Below are 17,565 nucleotides of genomic sequence, written 5' to 3'. Positions count from 1 at the left end.
TTGCCCAAGTCTCAGTTTGGATTTCAAAAGGGTGCTGATACTGAGTGGGCTCTCGACATATCTGTGAAAATGTACTTAACTCACAAACAATAAATTATGGGCTACTGGTATATTTTGTCATCTGTGTAAATAACAGTATCCTTTTAAGTAATTAGAATATTACTGTGTGACAGGAAATGCTGCAAAATGATTCCATTCCTAAATCTCTGACAGGAAACAAAAGGATGTCATAAGGAAAGAGCCATGAATTAAGCTATCAGGCATCATGTTACTGGGAACTAATTATATTTGGTGTCCCACAAGATACTGTCTTAGAGCCCTTGCTTTTTCTTGTGTATGTCAATGACATTTCATCAGTAATATTACCAGATGCCGAGTTTGTTTTGTTTGCAGATGATACAAACATTGCAATAAATAGCAAATCAACTGTAATCTTAAAAAGATTGGTTAATGAAATTTTCATGGACATTAACAAATGGGTGCTATCCAATTCTTTTTCACTAAACTTCGAAAAAATACACTACATGCAATTCAGAACTTGTAAGAGGTTTCCCACTCGTATATGGCCAAAATATGATGACAAACAGATAGAAAAGATGGACAGTGTTAAATTCTTGGGATTACAGCTTGATAAATTTAACTGGGATGAGGACACCACAGAACTGCTGAAGCACTAAAACAAATCTCTCTTTGCAATGTGAATTTAGTCACCTACAGGGGATAAAAAAATGAAAAAGTTGACATACTATGCTTACTTCCATTCCATAATGTCATATGGAATTTTTTTTTGAGGTAACTCAACAAGCGAAGTTAAAGTTTTCTGGGTAAAAAAAAGTGTAATAAGAATTATTTGTGGTGTGAACTCAAGAACATCCTGTTGAAGCCTGTTTAGGGAACTACAAATATTAACCAAGGCTTCCCAATACATTTACTCATCAAAGAAATTCATCAATAAGAATATATGTTGTTTTCAAACCAACAGCTCAGTTCATGGAATCAGTACTAGAAATAAGAATAATCTTCACAAAAATTTGAAGTCACTTGCTTTGGCCCAAAAAGGTGTCTATTCAAGAACACACATTTTAAATAGTTTACCAGCAGCTAAAAAAATTTTAACTGCAAATAAAGTTCAGTGTAAGAGGAGCCCTAAGAATTTTTTGGTGGCTAGCTCCATCTACTCCAATGATGAATTTCTTTGTAGAAACAACTGGTGTGTGTGTGTGTGTGTGTGTGTGTGTGTGTGTGTGTGTGTGTGTTTACCAATAATGTAAAAAAGGGAATTTTATTATGATCTGACTCCTACACAAATTCATTGCAGTAATGCAATCACTGTAAATAAGTGTTGTAAATTGAGTGAAATGATTCTTCTATTCAGTGTTTATTACCTCATAAATGAAAATATGGTTAAAAAATTTTGACTCATTCCACATCCATGACAATCATTCCACTATGGATCAGTGGAAGGTACATTAGCATACTCATATTTGTTTTTCATTGTAAATATTTAGTATGTATTCTCATTCTTCTGACATGTTCCACACCCTGGAAGTTCTCCTCAGTATGGACCAATTGAAATGAAAAGTGCATCCAATCTAATTTACTCAGTCATTATGTGACCATCTTCAGTGCAAATATTAAAGTCTTGAAGACTCATGTAAGCACATATTGCAATTTCAATATGGCATCAGCACAGAACAACACAACAACTAACTAGAAAATTTTTGAGTTGAGAATTTGTTACATGAGTCTCCAAAATTTGCACTGAAATTGATTTGCTGTAATAAAAGATTTAAAACATGTTACAACTGAGGCTGCCATTTTTATTGTTTGCACTACTAATACTGCAGTCATTGGGCACATGGTTCCCAATGGAATCCAGGCTTTACATTTTTTCACTTTCTGAAGTACACAGTTTCACATTTTTGAACATTTAAAACAAGTTGCCAATATGTGAACCACTTTTAATTCTTATTAAAAACTGACTGAATATTTATGTAGCTTCTTTCAGACAGTACTTCATTACAGATAACTGCATCATCTACAAAAAGTCTGAGGATACTATTAATATTGTCCACTTCCCTGACTCCTGGCACCACCGCCTCCATGGAGCTGCGAGGCGATTCAATGTGGGGTTGGCGATGGCTCTCAGGGCAGCCAATTTTGCTCATGTTTCTCTGGTGCCCATATGGACTATCAACAGATGGGGTTTCACTAGGCATGGCCCACACCTAAACAGGACTGGGAAGGGAAGATTGGTACAGCTGATTCATGAAAGTATAGGGGGTAGATCTTGGGCCACACATGATCAAATACCTGTTGTTATGTGTAGGAAAAGTAAGTCTTTTTTAGGATAAATCTAGACAATAGGTTCCCCTGCCTAAAGAGTATCTCCAGCAGTTTAAAAAATACTGAAACAATCACTCACAAGACAGATTTTAACACTTCAAATATCACACAGACCAGATGTTGCAAAGAAAAGCAAACCAATGGAAAGAGTAACATGGGGCATTTCACAGACTTAACAATCCTCCATCAAAACATGCAATCAATAAAAAATAGAATACAACTATTAGAAATTGAGCTCAAATCTTTGAACTGCACAGTAGTTTGTGTTACTGAGCACTGGTGTAGAGACACAGAAATTCAAGTAGTATTATCATTGTATGAAAGGGCAAACTCTTACTGCAAAGTACTTCAAGGGGTGGAGGATCATCCATTTGTATTGGAAAAGGAACACAGTTCAAATGAAGACATGACCCCAGTACAATAAGTGAAGACAAACACTTTGAAAAATCAGCTATTGAATTAACAGGGCTTGATATCACCAAGAAACTAATCATTTGTCTGTTTATAGATTTTCCAGTGGTAGAATGTACACTTTTTTCAGTAAATTAACAGAAGTTCTACATAAAGTCTCAAGTACAAAGGTCAACATAATTCTGTGCGGGGACCTTAAAATCGACACTAATATCATAAATGAATCCAGCAGCACCCTCACAAACATCCTTCAAAGTTTTGGCATGTCCCCATTGGTCAATAGTGCAGCAAGGGTTACTACAGTGACTGCATGAGTAATTGACCATGTGGCCACAAATACGGATATGGAAAAATGTGATGTAGCTGTAAAAGATCCTGAACTATCAGACCGTCTCTGTCAAATAACAACAGTGAAAATGGACATTGAATCATTCCCTAAACTACAAGCCTACAAATGACATCTATCAGGAGTCAAAATTAAAGATTTTTCAAAAGAACTAGCAAGACAAAGCCGGGATGAAGTGTATAAGGAAACCAATGTGAATATTAAATTCTCTGAATTCTCCATGTTATTAAAACTGAACTTTGAAAAGGCATTTCCAAAAGTATGCATGCCTGTATCAACATCTCACAAAAACAGATGAATAACTGCAGGTGTTAAGAAGTCCTCCCAAACACTTAAATACCTCAGTTCCATGAAAAAGAGCTGCAATGATCCAGATTCTTAAATTTCTATCATAGATACAAGAAGATCTAAAGGAAACTGCTGATTTCTGCAAAAAAGTCATTTAATGACAGAATAACATATAATGCAAAAAATAAAAGTAAAGCAGAATGAGATTTTCACTCTGCAGCGGAGTGTGCGCTGATATGAAACTTCCTGGCAGATTAAAACTGTGTGCCCGACCGAGACTCGAACTCGGGACCTTTGCCTTTCGCAGGCAAGTGCTCTACCAACTGAGCTACCGAAGCACGACTCACGCCCGGAAGGTAGGAGACGAGGTACTGGCAGAAGTAAAGCTGTGAGTACCGGGCGTGAGTCGTGCTTTGGTAGCTCAGTTGGTAGAGCACTTGCCCACGAAAGGCAAAGGTCCCAAGTTCGAGTCTCGGTTGGGCACACAGTTTTAATCTGCCAGGAAGTTTCAAAAGTAAAGCAGTCTGGGATGTTGTAAAAAAGGAAACTGGCAAACAAACACAAAATAACATACTGCCAATGGAGGGGGATAAGGTAATAAATGATAAATAACACTTATCAAACTATGTAAATGAGCACTTTTCAAGTATTTCAGAGAAGTTACAGGAAAAATCCCCAAAACAAATATAGCACTTGTAAATAATGTTGCACTAAATACAATGATGTTACCTCCAACCACTGAGAATGAAGTCAATAAAACTGTTCAAAAACTAAAAAGTCAGTATGCTTAGGTGAAGTACCAATGTGTGTACTGAAACAATGCATAAAGATTATACAAGGCCCCTTAACAAATATAATAAATTAATCCTTCACATCAGGGAGGTTTCCAGGGCAGTTAAAATAGGCAAGAGTTGTACCTTTGCATAAGAAAGGTAGTGCAGAAGACGTAGAAAATTACCAGCCCATTTCCCTGCTGTCACCATTCTCAAAAATAATAGAAGCAGTTATGAAAGAAAGATTAATGAGTTACCTGAATAAATACAATCTTTTAAGTGAATCACAGTTTGTTTTCCAAAGTAGCAAAAATATGGAGTCAGCCACAGTAGAATTCACAAAAATTGTACTTGATGCTCTTGACAAAGATAATTGTGCCACAGGCATATTTTTGGATCTTTCTAAGGACTTTAATACAGTCAACCACAACATTCTATTAAATAATTTAGAAGCATTAGGAATAAGAGGGGTAGCTAATGACTGGTTTCAATCATACCTAGCAGATAGGGTAAAAAGAGGAGAGAACACATATTTCAAATAGTTCTCAACATTTAGTAAAACACTTATCAGAACAAAAATGCATTAATATATGGGTTTCACATGGTAGTATATTAGGACCAATACTATTCCTGACATACACCAATGACTTTCCCAGTAGTGTTACTCATGGTGAAAAAATTCTCTTCACTTATAACAGCAATATTATAGTCACTAGAGAACTCCTTGCTGAGAAAGCAAATGAAATTCTCAAGGAAGTTTGTGATTGGTCAATCAACAATCAAATGACATAGAACATAAAGAAGGCTAATGCCACGAATTTCAGTTTGAAGAGGGAACATGATAATGTTAAATTAAATGTAGATGGCGCCTCTATAGACTGTGTAGCAAATGCAAAATTTCTAGGAATGAATATTGATTCTCAGTTGAAATAGTGTGAACACACAAAGGCACTTGCGAACAGAATGTCATCATCATGTTATGCCTTTAGAATCCTATCATCAGTGTGTAAAACACGGTGTCTTAGTTACATACTATTCATATATACACTCAATTCTTAGCTATGGCATTCTGTTTTGGGGAACAAATGCACAAAATATGAACACAATTTTCAAACTGCAGAAATGAACCATGAGAATAATAACCCAACAAAATAGCAGTTGAGCTCACTGTAAAGATCTGTTCAAAATACTGGGGATTTTAACTGCTCCGTGTGAATACATTTACCAATTAGTTGTACACATCCTAAATGACATTGGTAGAATAAAACTGTACAATAAATCACCAAAGGAGGTTAAAGAAAGTGAAAAAATACACTTATTTAAAAAGGCATCTAAACAGTACCTGTTACACAATACATTTTATACCTTGAAGGATTACTTAGCTAAAAAAGAGTAGGGGATTGGTAAAAAACATGTTATGCAAATAAATAATGATTATAAAACATCCAACATTCCACATAACACCTGCACACTATGTTATTTTTCTTCTTTTTTCCTTTTCTAGAAAAGCTTGACATCTCACTCATTATAAAGGGATGCTGACTCAGTTTTTCAGAATAGTAAATAGGAGGTTGTGATACAGAAAATGGCCCAGAGATCACCAGTGTGTGTGTGTGTGTGTGTGTGTGTGTGTGTGTGACGTGTTATTAAACAATGTGTGTATAGTATGTGCAGTGACTGATAGTGAGATATGAGTGAGCAGTGTGGCATTAAATTATTTAATAAGTTATTTGTAAAAAAAAAGTATTGTATACCAGGAATAAATCTAATAATTGTCTCTAACTAGAAGTCTATAAAATGTATGTGTGTATGAATTACCTTATTTTAAATTGGTCTAAACTTGTAAATGTTTTGACATGCCCTATATCCTTGTAAAAAGAGATCTACGGATGAATAAATCTATTACTACTATTACTACTACTACTACTACTACTACTACTACTACTGTGTCTATAACACTGTGCTATGTTTTACACTATTGTAGTGTCATAAGCACAGTATACACCACCACGCAGCACCACAGGCACCAATAGATTGACAACCCACTCCAGAGACAGCATATAGCCCAGTAACTGCCACACCAGGAAGCAGCAGCAGTGGCATCACCAGAGATCTGATATCCACCAGCACCACAGCACAACAGTCAGTTACAAGTCAGCTGAGCTGCCAAGAAGACCGCCTTCTGCTTGTTTACTTCATGCCACATCATCTGCCTCCAGTGAGTCCACACAAGCCCATCTTCAGTGAACATTTTAGTGGGAAAAGAACTGTATACCACCCAGCCTTAGTTTCTGGAATAGTACTTGACTTTCAGTATCTGTTGCCTGAGCCAATTTGTACAAAGTTGAGCATTTGTCATAGATGTATGTGTTCTTGTCATTAATTATTATCAGTTTTTCAGTGTTCTCCTTGTTCTCCTCTCATAGTGTTTCCCCACAGTGCACTAAAAATAGTTAAGAGTGGCGATGAGTAAAATCTCCTTCTGTGGTTGTATCAAAAGTATGATACAACACCTATTATCAGTAGTTTGTCCTTTAAGAAGTTTCTTTAGAATTACTGTATACCATGGAGGGTACCTCCCATTATTAACTGTTCTACATGATACATATCCATCCAGTGCATGGACAACTATTCTTTCAAACTGATCCACAGTTTCTCTACATGCTTCTGCCCTGTGCTGAAAGTTTCAAGCTCCTCATTCATATATGGCTCTACTGATTTTTTTTTATCTAGTTTACCGGACATATATATCTTTCTACTTGTTTTGGTTGTTCTTTGTACTTTGGTAATCATTGTTGCCACAACTGCCCAATAGCCACTGATACCAGTTTTGATATGGACATCCTGAATGAGCGCATGTGTACTTGTTGCCATCGAATCTAACATATTTTCATCATGAGTGGGATTCTGAACCATTTTTTCTGGGTAGCTTTCAGAGAAGGCATTTAGTAATGTTTTCAGGATGTCTGTTAACACCCACCACTAACAAAATTGTAATTTTCCCAAGTGAGTATCAGATGATTAAAGTCTCCACTACTGGTTACAATATGATTGGGGAAATAATGTACAAGTGAACTGATGTTTTATTTGAAGTTTGTGATTACATCAGGAGGTGAGGCTCCTGCATGACAGAAGGATTCAGTTATAATTTTATGCACACACTTGACACTGAGTCTTGCCCAAACAGTCTTGCATACTGTTTCAGTTTCTATCTTGGTGGCTTTGAGTTTATTGTTTACTGCAACAAATGCACCACTTTCATTTCCCATTAACCTGCCCTTTAATGATACACTTAAATTTTCCCTGAAAATCTCACCGCTATGAATTTCAGGTTTCAATGAGCTTTTTGTGCCTATTATTATATGAGCTTCCCTGCTTTTCAGGAGCACTTCAAACTCTGACACTTTGCTGTGAATGCTTCAACAGTTAATTACTTGAATACTTTGGTTGAAGATAGCCTACAATTAGGTCATGAACTGTATAGGATTTACTGGCTGTGCCCCTAAACCCGTGATTTATCTGGTATTAGATATTGTTATAGAAATCATTTAATATTAGTGGTGACGCTAACATAAATGCAAGTTTGTATAATTTTAGGGTGAATGTACCAAGCATTAAATATGAACATCCCCAAACTGCACTGAACTGCAATATCAAACTCATTCTCATGCTGGTCTGTGCTTTCATAACTGATGGTCATTATGATAATATACAGAGTACAACTTTGTATAATATGGGCATAAATTTTCAGTTATACTGGAATACTGTTTCAGAATGACCCTACTCACTGAATATAAAAACATGAAGGTAATATTTGGAACAGAAACTTGACTGAAGCCAGAAAGATATAGCAGTGAAATATTAAATTCTAAATCAAACACAAACCAGTGGGATAAGCTGGGCACCAATGACAGTGGTGAATTTATTGTCATAAAAAGCTTTGTAATATGTCATGAGATATAGAAAACGTCAAAATTGGAAATAATCTAGTTGAAGTTGAGTATCAAAGGTACAATCATATGTCAAACGGTTCGAATACTTAAAGGAAATCTGGGAAATTATCTCGTATAAATTCACTGAGACCATTCCATAGTAATAGGGGGAGAGGTATGTGCTTATAATAAGAGGAAGTGAGAAATCATCTTGCCCAAGTGTACTAAATATATTTTACTATGCTCATCTTGAGCAACTGATTAGACAATCCACCCACAAGAGAGAATTGTTTGATTTGCTGGCAAGAATCAGGCCTAAATTTTATGATTTAGTGCTTGTAGAGGTAAAATGCTATTATTACTGGGTTAATCTCTGGTGTTGCAAAAAAGGTAAGAAAGGTAGAAAGGAATTTACAATTAACAATTACAACAATAAAATGATTAGAAACTACCTAATATGTCAACATACAGTTCATGAGGGGCATACATAGAGGAAGTGTGGAACACATTAAGATGTATTAGACTAGGTAGGTCTTTGGAAGATGATGAGGCATGGGTAGGACTCTCCTTTGTTCAATAGCAGTATCAGGAAGTAAATATGAAAGCAGAGACAGCTGCATGGCAGATTCAATGAAATTAAGTTTTTACTGATAAACAAAAGCCAAATTAACAAGGGTAAGGACACTTAAGTGAGAAGGATTCACTTAATACAAAAGCACAGTATTATATGTTGAACTCTCAAAAACTGCTCAAAACTTCTGGTCTTATAGTAAATCAGTTCATGAAGCAAAACTACCTCAATAGATGATAGTTGATTATGATGCTACCCAGCTGGAAGATGATGAAGTTTTGGCAGAAATACTACTTTCTTCTTTTCAAAAATGCTTCACTAAAGATCTATATACATAAGATATAGAAATAAGGGAGTGTGATACTGAAAAACTTCTCATGTCACTTAATCCTACAGGATGTCATTGGATTCTGTATTGCATATGTAAAAGTACTGGTTCATCTTCTATCAATAGTTTACTGCAGGTCACTATTATTTACTTATTTCATTATGAATTCAATGATTCCCTACTGTGAAAATTTACAAGGCTGTGGAATGATGAGAACAACTCAACCTGCCGAGCAACATAAATAAGGAGTGTGTTAGTCCAAAATATATGGACAGTTGCAGGACAGATCACAGAACTATAGATAAATCTCACTCACATCAGTATTTTGCAGGACTATGCAAGATATTTTGTGTTTGTATATGATGACTTGTTTGGAGACCAAACTACTACTCCAAAAGAATTATTTCTGTGAGCATTAATTCTATTTAACCCAACTTTTTCTGTTCATTAGTCCCAACCAGCAAGCAGTAGGCTAAGGATTTCAGGCTGAAATTGCACTTCTTCACTACTGTCTGATGGCCTTGGACTCTCACCAATTTGAATCAACAGAAGAGACAGAGAGGATTAAAACAAAATCTGCACACATTGTCACAGGTCCATTTAGTCAATATGAAAGTCGCACAAAAATGCTCAATAAATTGCATTGGGGTTCATCATAAGAAACATGTTTTCCTTTGTAGAACACCTAATCATTACAGACTTATACAAAGAAAACAACAATATTTCTTATTCACTAGTATATATCATCCTTCAGTAAGGAGTTGGGCATAATGTGTAAATGAGTGTATGTAAACAATCATTTTGTCAGATAATGAAGGTAGCATGAGCATAGTTTCAGATAGAAGAGAGGAAGGGAGGAAGGAATACAAGAGTTTAATGTTCTGAGGGGTCATTAGAGATCAAGCACATGCTTGGATTATGAAAGGATGGGGAAGGAAACTGGCCATGTCATTTTCAAAGGTACTGTCCTGACAGTTGCTGAATCAATTTAGGGAAATCGAAGAAAACGTAAATCAGGATAAGTGAATGAGGATTTGAACTATCATCTATATCTGCATACATATTCCACAAGTCACCGTATTGTGTGTGGGGAAGTGTACCTTGAACCACTACTAAACATTTCCTTCCCTGTTCCACTCACAAGTGGATTGCAGGAAAAGAAACTGTCCATATGCCTCTCTACAAGTGTTAATTTCTCTTATGTTATGCTCATGGTCCTTATGTAAAATGTATATTGATGGCAGCAGATTGTTCGACATTCAGCTTCAGATATTGTTTCTATTAAGTTTCTCAACAGTGTTCCTCAAAAAGAGCATAACCTTCCCTCTAGGGAACCTACTTGTAACAAATCTAACAGCCCACCTCTGAATTGCTTCAGTTTCTTCCTACAATCTGACCTGGTGGAGATCCCAAACATTCAACCAGTACTCAATGTGTTGCACTAGTGCTTTGCCTGGGGTCCCATTTACAGATGAACCACAGTTTCCTAAAATTCTCCCAATAAACTGAAGCCATCAATTCACTTTCACTGTTTCAATCCTTACATTTTTGTTCCATTCCCTATCACTTTGCAACATATTTAATCAATGTGACTGCATCAAGCAGTGCACAACTAATTCTGTATTTGAAAATTATGGGTTTGTTTCTCCTACTGACTTGCATTAACGTATGTTTTTCTACATTTAGACCTAGCCACCATTCATTACACCAACTAGAAAATTTGTCTAAGTCATCTTGTGTACTGCTACAGTCACTGAATGACAACATCTTCCAGTACACCACAGCATCATCAGCAAACAGCTGCAGATTGCTGCTCATCCTGAGAGAGAGAGAGAGAGAGAGAGAGAGAGAGAGAGAGAGAGAGAGAGAGAGAGAGAGAGAGAAAGAGCAACTGTTCCTTAGGCTCATACCTTTGTTAATATCTGCAATGGACACAGCGTCAAATGCTTTACAGAAATCTAGAAATTTGACTTCTTCCTATTGCCCTGCATCTAAGGTTCATAGGATATCATATGAGGAAAGGGCAAACTGAGTTTTGTATCAGTGGTGCTTTCCAAAACCATGGTTATTTGTGGATTGAAGCTCTCCTGTCCCACGAAAATTTATTATATTCAACCTGAGAATACATCCAAGAACTCTATAGCAAACCCATGTTAAGAATATTTATCTGTAATTTAGTGTGTCCACTCTTTTACCCTTCTCATATATAGAACTTACACATGCTTTTTCCTGTTCCTTGGATCTTAGTACTGGGCAGCAGATTTGTGATAAATGAAAGCTAAGTAAAGGGTGAGTGCTGCAGAGCACTCTTTGTAAAACAGAATTGCGACACCATCTGGATCTAGCAACTTATTAGTTTCAACTCTTTCAGGTTTTTTCTAAGCCAGGGATGTCTATTACTGTGTCCTCTTTATGGGAGTCTGTATGATATTTAAATGATGGTATGTTTGTATGATTCTCTTGTGTGAGCTGTTTCTTAAACACGAAATTTGAAACTTCAGCTTTCCTCTTTCTATCTTCTTCTGCCACACCAGACTGGTCAGTGAAGCCTTTGACCTACTAAGCAATTTAACATAGAACCATAACTTTCTAGGGTTCTTGGCAAGATCTTTTGCTAAAGTCTGATGGTGGTAGTAGTTGTATGCTTTGTACACTGATCTTTTTACAGAAGCATGAAACTTTACTAACTTTTTCCTGGCATCATCTGCATGTTCTCTTTTGAATTGAGAGTGCAACATTCTTTGCTTCCTCAGCATTTTCTGAATTTTGTTGTTAAACCACAGTTGTTAGTCTTTTCCATCCTTAATCCACTAACTCAGCACATACTTTTCCAGAGCACAATTTATAATCAATTTAAAATTTGCCCTTAATAATCTCTGCAACCATAATACTGTAACTTAATGATGTCTAATTATTGTCTAAGTGGGATACTAACAACTGATTATTTTCTCTTTCCAGCATTAATACTGTCCTAGCCTCACTGATTTATTTACTTACTTGGGTAACCATTTTTCTGTGATGACATCATGTTCACTAATCCCTGTGCCCAGACTGACACCACTGATAAGGTTAGGTCTGTCTGTAGCTACAAGGTCTAAAATATTTCCATTCCATGTGGACTGTTAAACTAGCTGCTGAAGACAGTTTTTAAGTTTTTAGAAAATTCCATCCTAAAGTACTTTGTAAGACTGTCTGTCTGTACAATCTGCAGGGAATCCATAGTTGTTCCAGTCTATACATGGTAAGTTAAAAATCACCTCTCACTAATATTGCATGATTTAGGTATTTTTGTGCTACTGACTGGACTTTCTTTGAATTACTCTAAAGCTGACAGAGTGGAATTAGATGGCTGGTACAAGCATCCAGTTAACTTTATTTCACCTAGACCTGTTATATGCACTCAGATAACTTCGTTGTCACACTCAAATTTGACCTCAGTAAAGACAATATTATTGTCAATTGCAATGAACACCCACCTCCTCCTGTGGTGTCTAATCTGCTTTTCTGAAATACATCCGATGACTCGCTAAGTATTTCAGAGTTTTCTACTTCGCACTTCAGCCAGCTCTCAGTCCCAAGATTAATTTGAGCATGAGCAATTTAACCAGCTTTGACTCCATCAGGAACTGATGTGCACAGCAACCAAAGACTATAAGGAAGGAGAGGCTCACAGAGTTCAGTGACTATTCCATTAGCTTTCATTATTCTTGCAAACTAAGATTCTGGCTATAAATAGCCATCTTCAGGAAATTTTCATCATACTTCAACAGACTTGCAGCAGTTCATGTCACCATATGTTCTTACAGGTGTACAGGCAGAAGTGTCCTTCTGCCACACATATGGCCTGAGTATGGTATCATAACCCAAGCACTGGGCATCATTGGTGCTGACAGGAGCAACAACTTGCAGCTGACTGCACCCTTCATGATCAATAGCTACATGCAAGGCCACCTCCAGATCTCAAGTGAGGCTTTCCCTGACAGACATACCAAGTGCACACTGGCTTTGTTTCTGGCCCTGAGTACCATTTCCCTAAGAGACTCCATAATGGGCCTAACATTGGAGGTCCTGATAACTAGCAAACTCCTCCCCCCCCCCCCCCTCCTTATGCCTGCTCAGACCCTGTTGAAGGAGTGGCCACCTGTCCACTCACAGGGAGAATGGGCAAGGCCAGCCAGCCAGCCTCCACACTGGCCCTCTGCCTAGAGCGATGGTAATGTATCACCACCCACCATTTACCCTGTGGTGAGGGCAGATCTGCTGCATTGGATACAATGGAAGGGGACTTGTTAGTGAAACAAGTGACACCCGAAATGTTCCATGCAGTGCCGCAGATTCTCCACCACCACTACACTCTAAGGCAGCAGCCTGAAGATAGCTGACCACAGCCGAAAGTGCCTTCAACTGTCCACAAACTGTGGCCAGCTCCTTTTGCATCTGCAAGTCAACACACATACATCCCATCCACCCGAGCATGAGTAACTTAAAAAGTAATCTATGAAAGCACCCAGAGATACCTAATTATGCAACTCAGTACCCTCCTGATGTGTCACCAATGGAGACTGATGCCTTAATGAGCTGTGCAACTGGCTGTTCAGAAAAAATGACAACTATTCTACTGATTATCTGATCTACTCTTTGCAGTTACACCTCTCAAATGGAAAAACGTACATGGACTGTAAGAAGTGTGATAGTAAGAAAACACAGAAAAAGCCCAATACTTTATATGCTGCACAGCACATGTGTAACAAGTAACAGTTGGACCATAACTCCAGAATGTGCTAACTACTGCCACAGTTTTAGAAGCTCATCTGAAATTATGCATCTAAAATAATCTAGCTGAAGTATGACTATTTAAATATTTTACTCCAGAAATATGGACATTAGGTGTTAGCCTAATTCTATAATTTCCCAGGAAAACTGAATATAACAGTTAACTGTGATATGAATGCTTGCTCTAAATTTCTCACCTATGTTACAGATTTGAGTATTTGTTATATGTCAACAGCTTTGCCACAGTGGTAACATCAGTTCCCATCAGATAACCGAAGTTAAGCACTGTTCAGTTTGGATGGGTGACTATCTGGGTCTGCCAAGCTCTGTTGGCAAGTGGGGTGCACACAGCCCCTGTGAGGCCAATTGAGGAGCTACATGATTGAAAAGTAGCAGCTGCAGTCATGAAAACTGACAACAGCCAGGAGAGCAGTGTGCTGACCGCATGTCCCCTGCATATGCACGTCAAGTGACACCTAGGGCTGAAGATGACATGGCCATCAATCACTACTGTTGAGCCTCCCAGGTCTGTTTGACTGGAGTTACTTTATTTGAGTATTTGTTATAAATTTGTTTTGTATTTAGAAACTAAAATACATTATAGGAAACTAATAGTGTTCCAATAAAAATATTTTCTTAAACTAGTACAGTAAATATGTGCTAATTATTACCAAACATAATGTCTTCACTTGAGATGGGGGGAAATGTTTGCAACGACGATGTGGGTGTACAGAGACAGTAATCAGTGATTCAAACTTGCTATTTGAAATTGCTTGATAGAAGGGTAGTGAATTTTAACTCTTTAAGGCTTGAAAGATTAAATGATACTGTGCCACTAATTCAGAGCATTATTCAGTATATCAATATGTTCTGTAGCCTTAGCCACCTGTCCTATTCAGAATAAGAAACATACAGTTCATTAGGTAAATTCGACACATTATGGCTGATTTATTGTTTCATATAAACACATCAAATTTTGTCAAGCATTATGGTTAGTCTCACTATACTCATAAAATCATAACCTATTCAAGATATAACACAAGTAATCTTATGGTACGTACCTTAGACACTTTAGAGACTTCGTGGCAAGTTCATGATTTTAAAACAAACTTGAAAACTTGAGAAGAATTAAAGATACTCACCAACATCATTATCATTATTATTTGGGTTTCCACTCTTCCCCTGTTCAGTAGACATCTGTAATTTTTTATTTTGTATTATCTGCAAAATTAAACATATCCCATTAACTGAAAAAAGGCCCTAATATTAAGTTGTGCAAAAGTATAATTACTTCAGATAACAATAATAACTAATAACTAAGATTTTCTGCAGTAATAGACCTACATTTATTACGAAAGTAAAGATACATTATCAGTCTCTGTACATGAAACCAAAGCAAATGAATTATACCTGTTAGCTCTGAAATTAGTGAATTTTTTAGTGAAGTCATTCCACTTTAGCCTGTTACAATATTATTCAATGCAATAAGTAATATTTCAACAGCTTAAAGCAGAATGACTTCATTCAAAGATTTCACAATGACTGTGGACCTAGTCTTCATCAAGATTCTGAAACTAATTTCTGTAACACTGGTCAACATTAATGTTATTTCAAATGCTGTTCAATATACACTCTGGTAAAAAGTTATTTACAATGCAGTACTTCTCACAGTGAAGTCAATCAGACAACTGAACATGAAACTATTATACCAGAGACAAAAAGTGAGACTGAAATAATAACTTCATGCTATAGACATGTACAGGGTGGTCAGAAATAGTCTGAAAAGCTTGTAAAGATGTTGCAGGGTAGGGTGTAGCGAAAAATAATTGATAAGAAAAAATTCCATAGACTGCACCATTTCTGAGTTAATTAGCAGTGAAAATAGTCTATCAGGCCTTTGCATGTGCAAATTAAAGTGGCCCACCAGACACAATTAGTGTCAGTTGATCTCATAGCATGGATGATACCACATGAGGCTGCTCAGCCTTTGGTTCAGGTTCGATCTTTACTGCCATCCCATATCCAATTTTTGTATCACTCTCTTGTTTGGTTTTAGGAAACTAAACAAAGATCACATTTAGTGACAGCGTCTCTGGTGGGCTGATTGAATTTCCATATGCTAAGGCCTGATTACCTAACTTCAATCTTAGTTTATTCATCCAGTATTTGAGAATGAGAACACCTAGCGACTTGCAACAAATCTTACACAGAATTTGAAGTCTTTATAATTTTTTTCTTGCTGCCGCCCCCCTTACATACTGATGAAAGAAAAAATGTTTATTGCCCACAATTTCTCCACTGTTCATGCAGTCAAACTTCCGCATGGGGAATGGTATGGTAATTTATTACTTCTTTTCTACTACCTGTGTTCATGAGACATTTTACAGACAGTATACACATGTAAGTGCAAAATTATATTATTCTATGGCATATAGTTCAGGAGATGTGATGTCTTAAACAATGATGTGTGTGAAAAACTTCTGCATCACGCATGACATTTGAATTTATTACTTCTTTGCTATTACCTCCATTTGCAACACATTTTGCAGACAGTATCCACATATGCCACAGAATGTATCTACAAAATTAATAATTGTACAACACATAGTTCAGAAGATATGATGTCAAAAACATTAAGCATGATGCCAGACACTGCGTGGTATGAAAGAAAACTCATAGCGATAAATAAGTATCTGGGGGATGCCAAGTTTCACTGCTACCTGCCAGGATAGCTGAGAGTGCTAAAGTGCTGCTTCCTGGACTCGGGTAGGCAAACCGGCCCTGGATCGAATCTGCCTGGCGGATTAACAATGAGGGCCGGTGTGCCGGCCAGCCTGGATGTGGTTTTTAGGCGGTTTTCCACATCCCGCTAGGTGGATACCGGACTGGTCCCCACATTCTGCCTCAGTTACATGACTCGCCGACATCTGAACAAGTTCGCACTTTTCCATGAATTACACTTGACACAGACAACTGGGGTACATTAATTCCATCTCAGGGGGTACGGGGTGGAGGCAGGAAGGGCATCAGGCCACCCCTTCATCCTAACCTTGCCTAATCCATTCTTAACAATGCCCGTCCGCAGCTCGTGGTTGTGCGGTAGCGTTCTCGCTTCCCACGCCCGGGTTCCCGGGTTCGATTCCTGGCGGGGTCAGGGATTTTCTCTGCCTTGTGATGACTGGGTGTTGTGTGATGTCCTTAGGTTAGTTAGGTTTAAATAGTTCTAAGTTCTAGGGGACTGATGACCATAGATATTAAGTCCCATAGTGCTCAGAGCCATTTGAACCATTTTTTTTTAACAATGCCGACCCTGCGTCAGTGCGGGACATAGCACCAGTGAAAGAAAGGATGCCTAGTTTCACTGCTAGTACCTAAATAAGATAAAATAGTACAACTCATGCTTAGAGTAAGTCCTGTGAGAATAAACACTGTGATCAAATTGTGCCTCTTTAAAGCCAATAACCTTAGATAAAACTGTAAGAAATGGAGTAGATCATAACTAAGTATTTCAGCATATCAAGTGTAGTGTAATACATACTGGTACATAAATAAATGATATTCAGTGTTAAGTTTGCAATATACATACACATTAAAAATATGCACAACTTTTAGGTGAATAAACTGCTCCAGAACCATCTTTAATACAGTCACAACATGAACACAATACCTCCATAATAAAGCACATTATTAAAATACCAGTGCCATTGATACTGATTTTATCAAAACATGAAATCAGTTCTTTATCTTCAAAATATGAATAAGACCACAACAACAATGTTAATAAATAAAATCTTCAG

At 37.2% G+C, this 17,565-nt stretch overlaps 1 protein-coding gene across 1 annotated transcript in view; it reads right to left on the bottom strand.

Moving 5' to 3' along the window:
* Positions 1 to 17,565, bottom strand: part of LOC124721710 (cytochrome P450 4C1-like) — a 255,403-nt gene that overhangs the window by 51,202 nt on the left and 186,636 nt on the right. Inside the window, exon 9 of the mRNA XM_047246795.1 lies at positions 14,911 to 14,989. Within this exon, the coding sequence (XP_047102751.1) occupies positions 14,911 to 14,989 (79 nt within the window). The remainder of the gene's footprint in view (positions 1 to 14,910; positions 14,990 to 17,565) is intronic.

This window comes from Schistocerca piceifrons, chromosome X (genome assembly GCF_021461385.2).
Source record: "Schistocerca piceifrons isolate TAMUIC-IGC-003096 chromosome X, iqSchPice1.1, whole genome shotgun sequence".
NCBI classification, from domain to species: Eukaryota; Metazoa; Arthropoda; class Insecta; order Orthoptera; family Acrididae; genus Schistocerca; species Schistocerca piceifrons.
The sequence above is the reverse complement of the archived record's forward strand: the minus strand, read 5'-3'. Positions and strand labels throughout refer to the sequence as shown.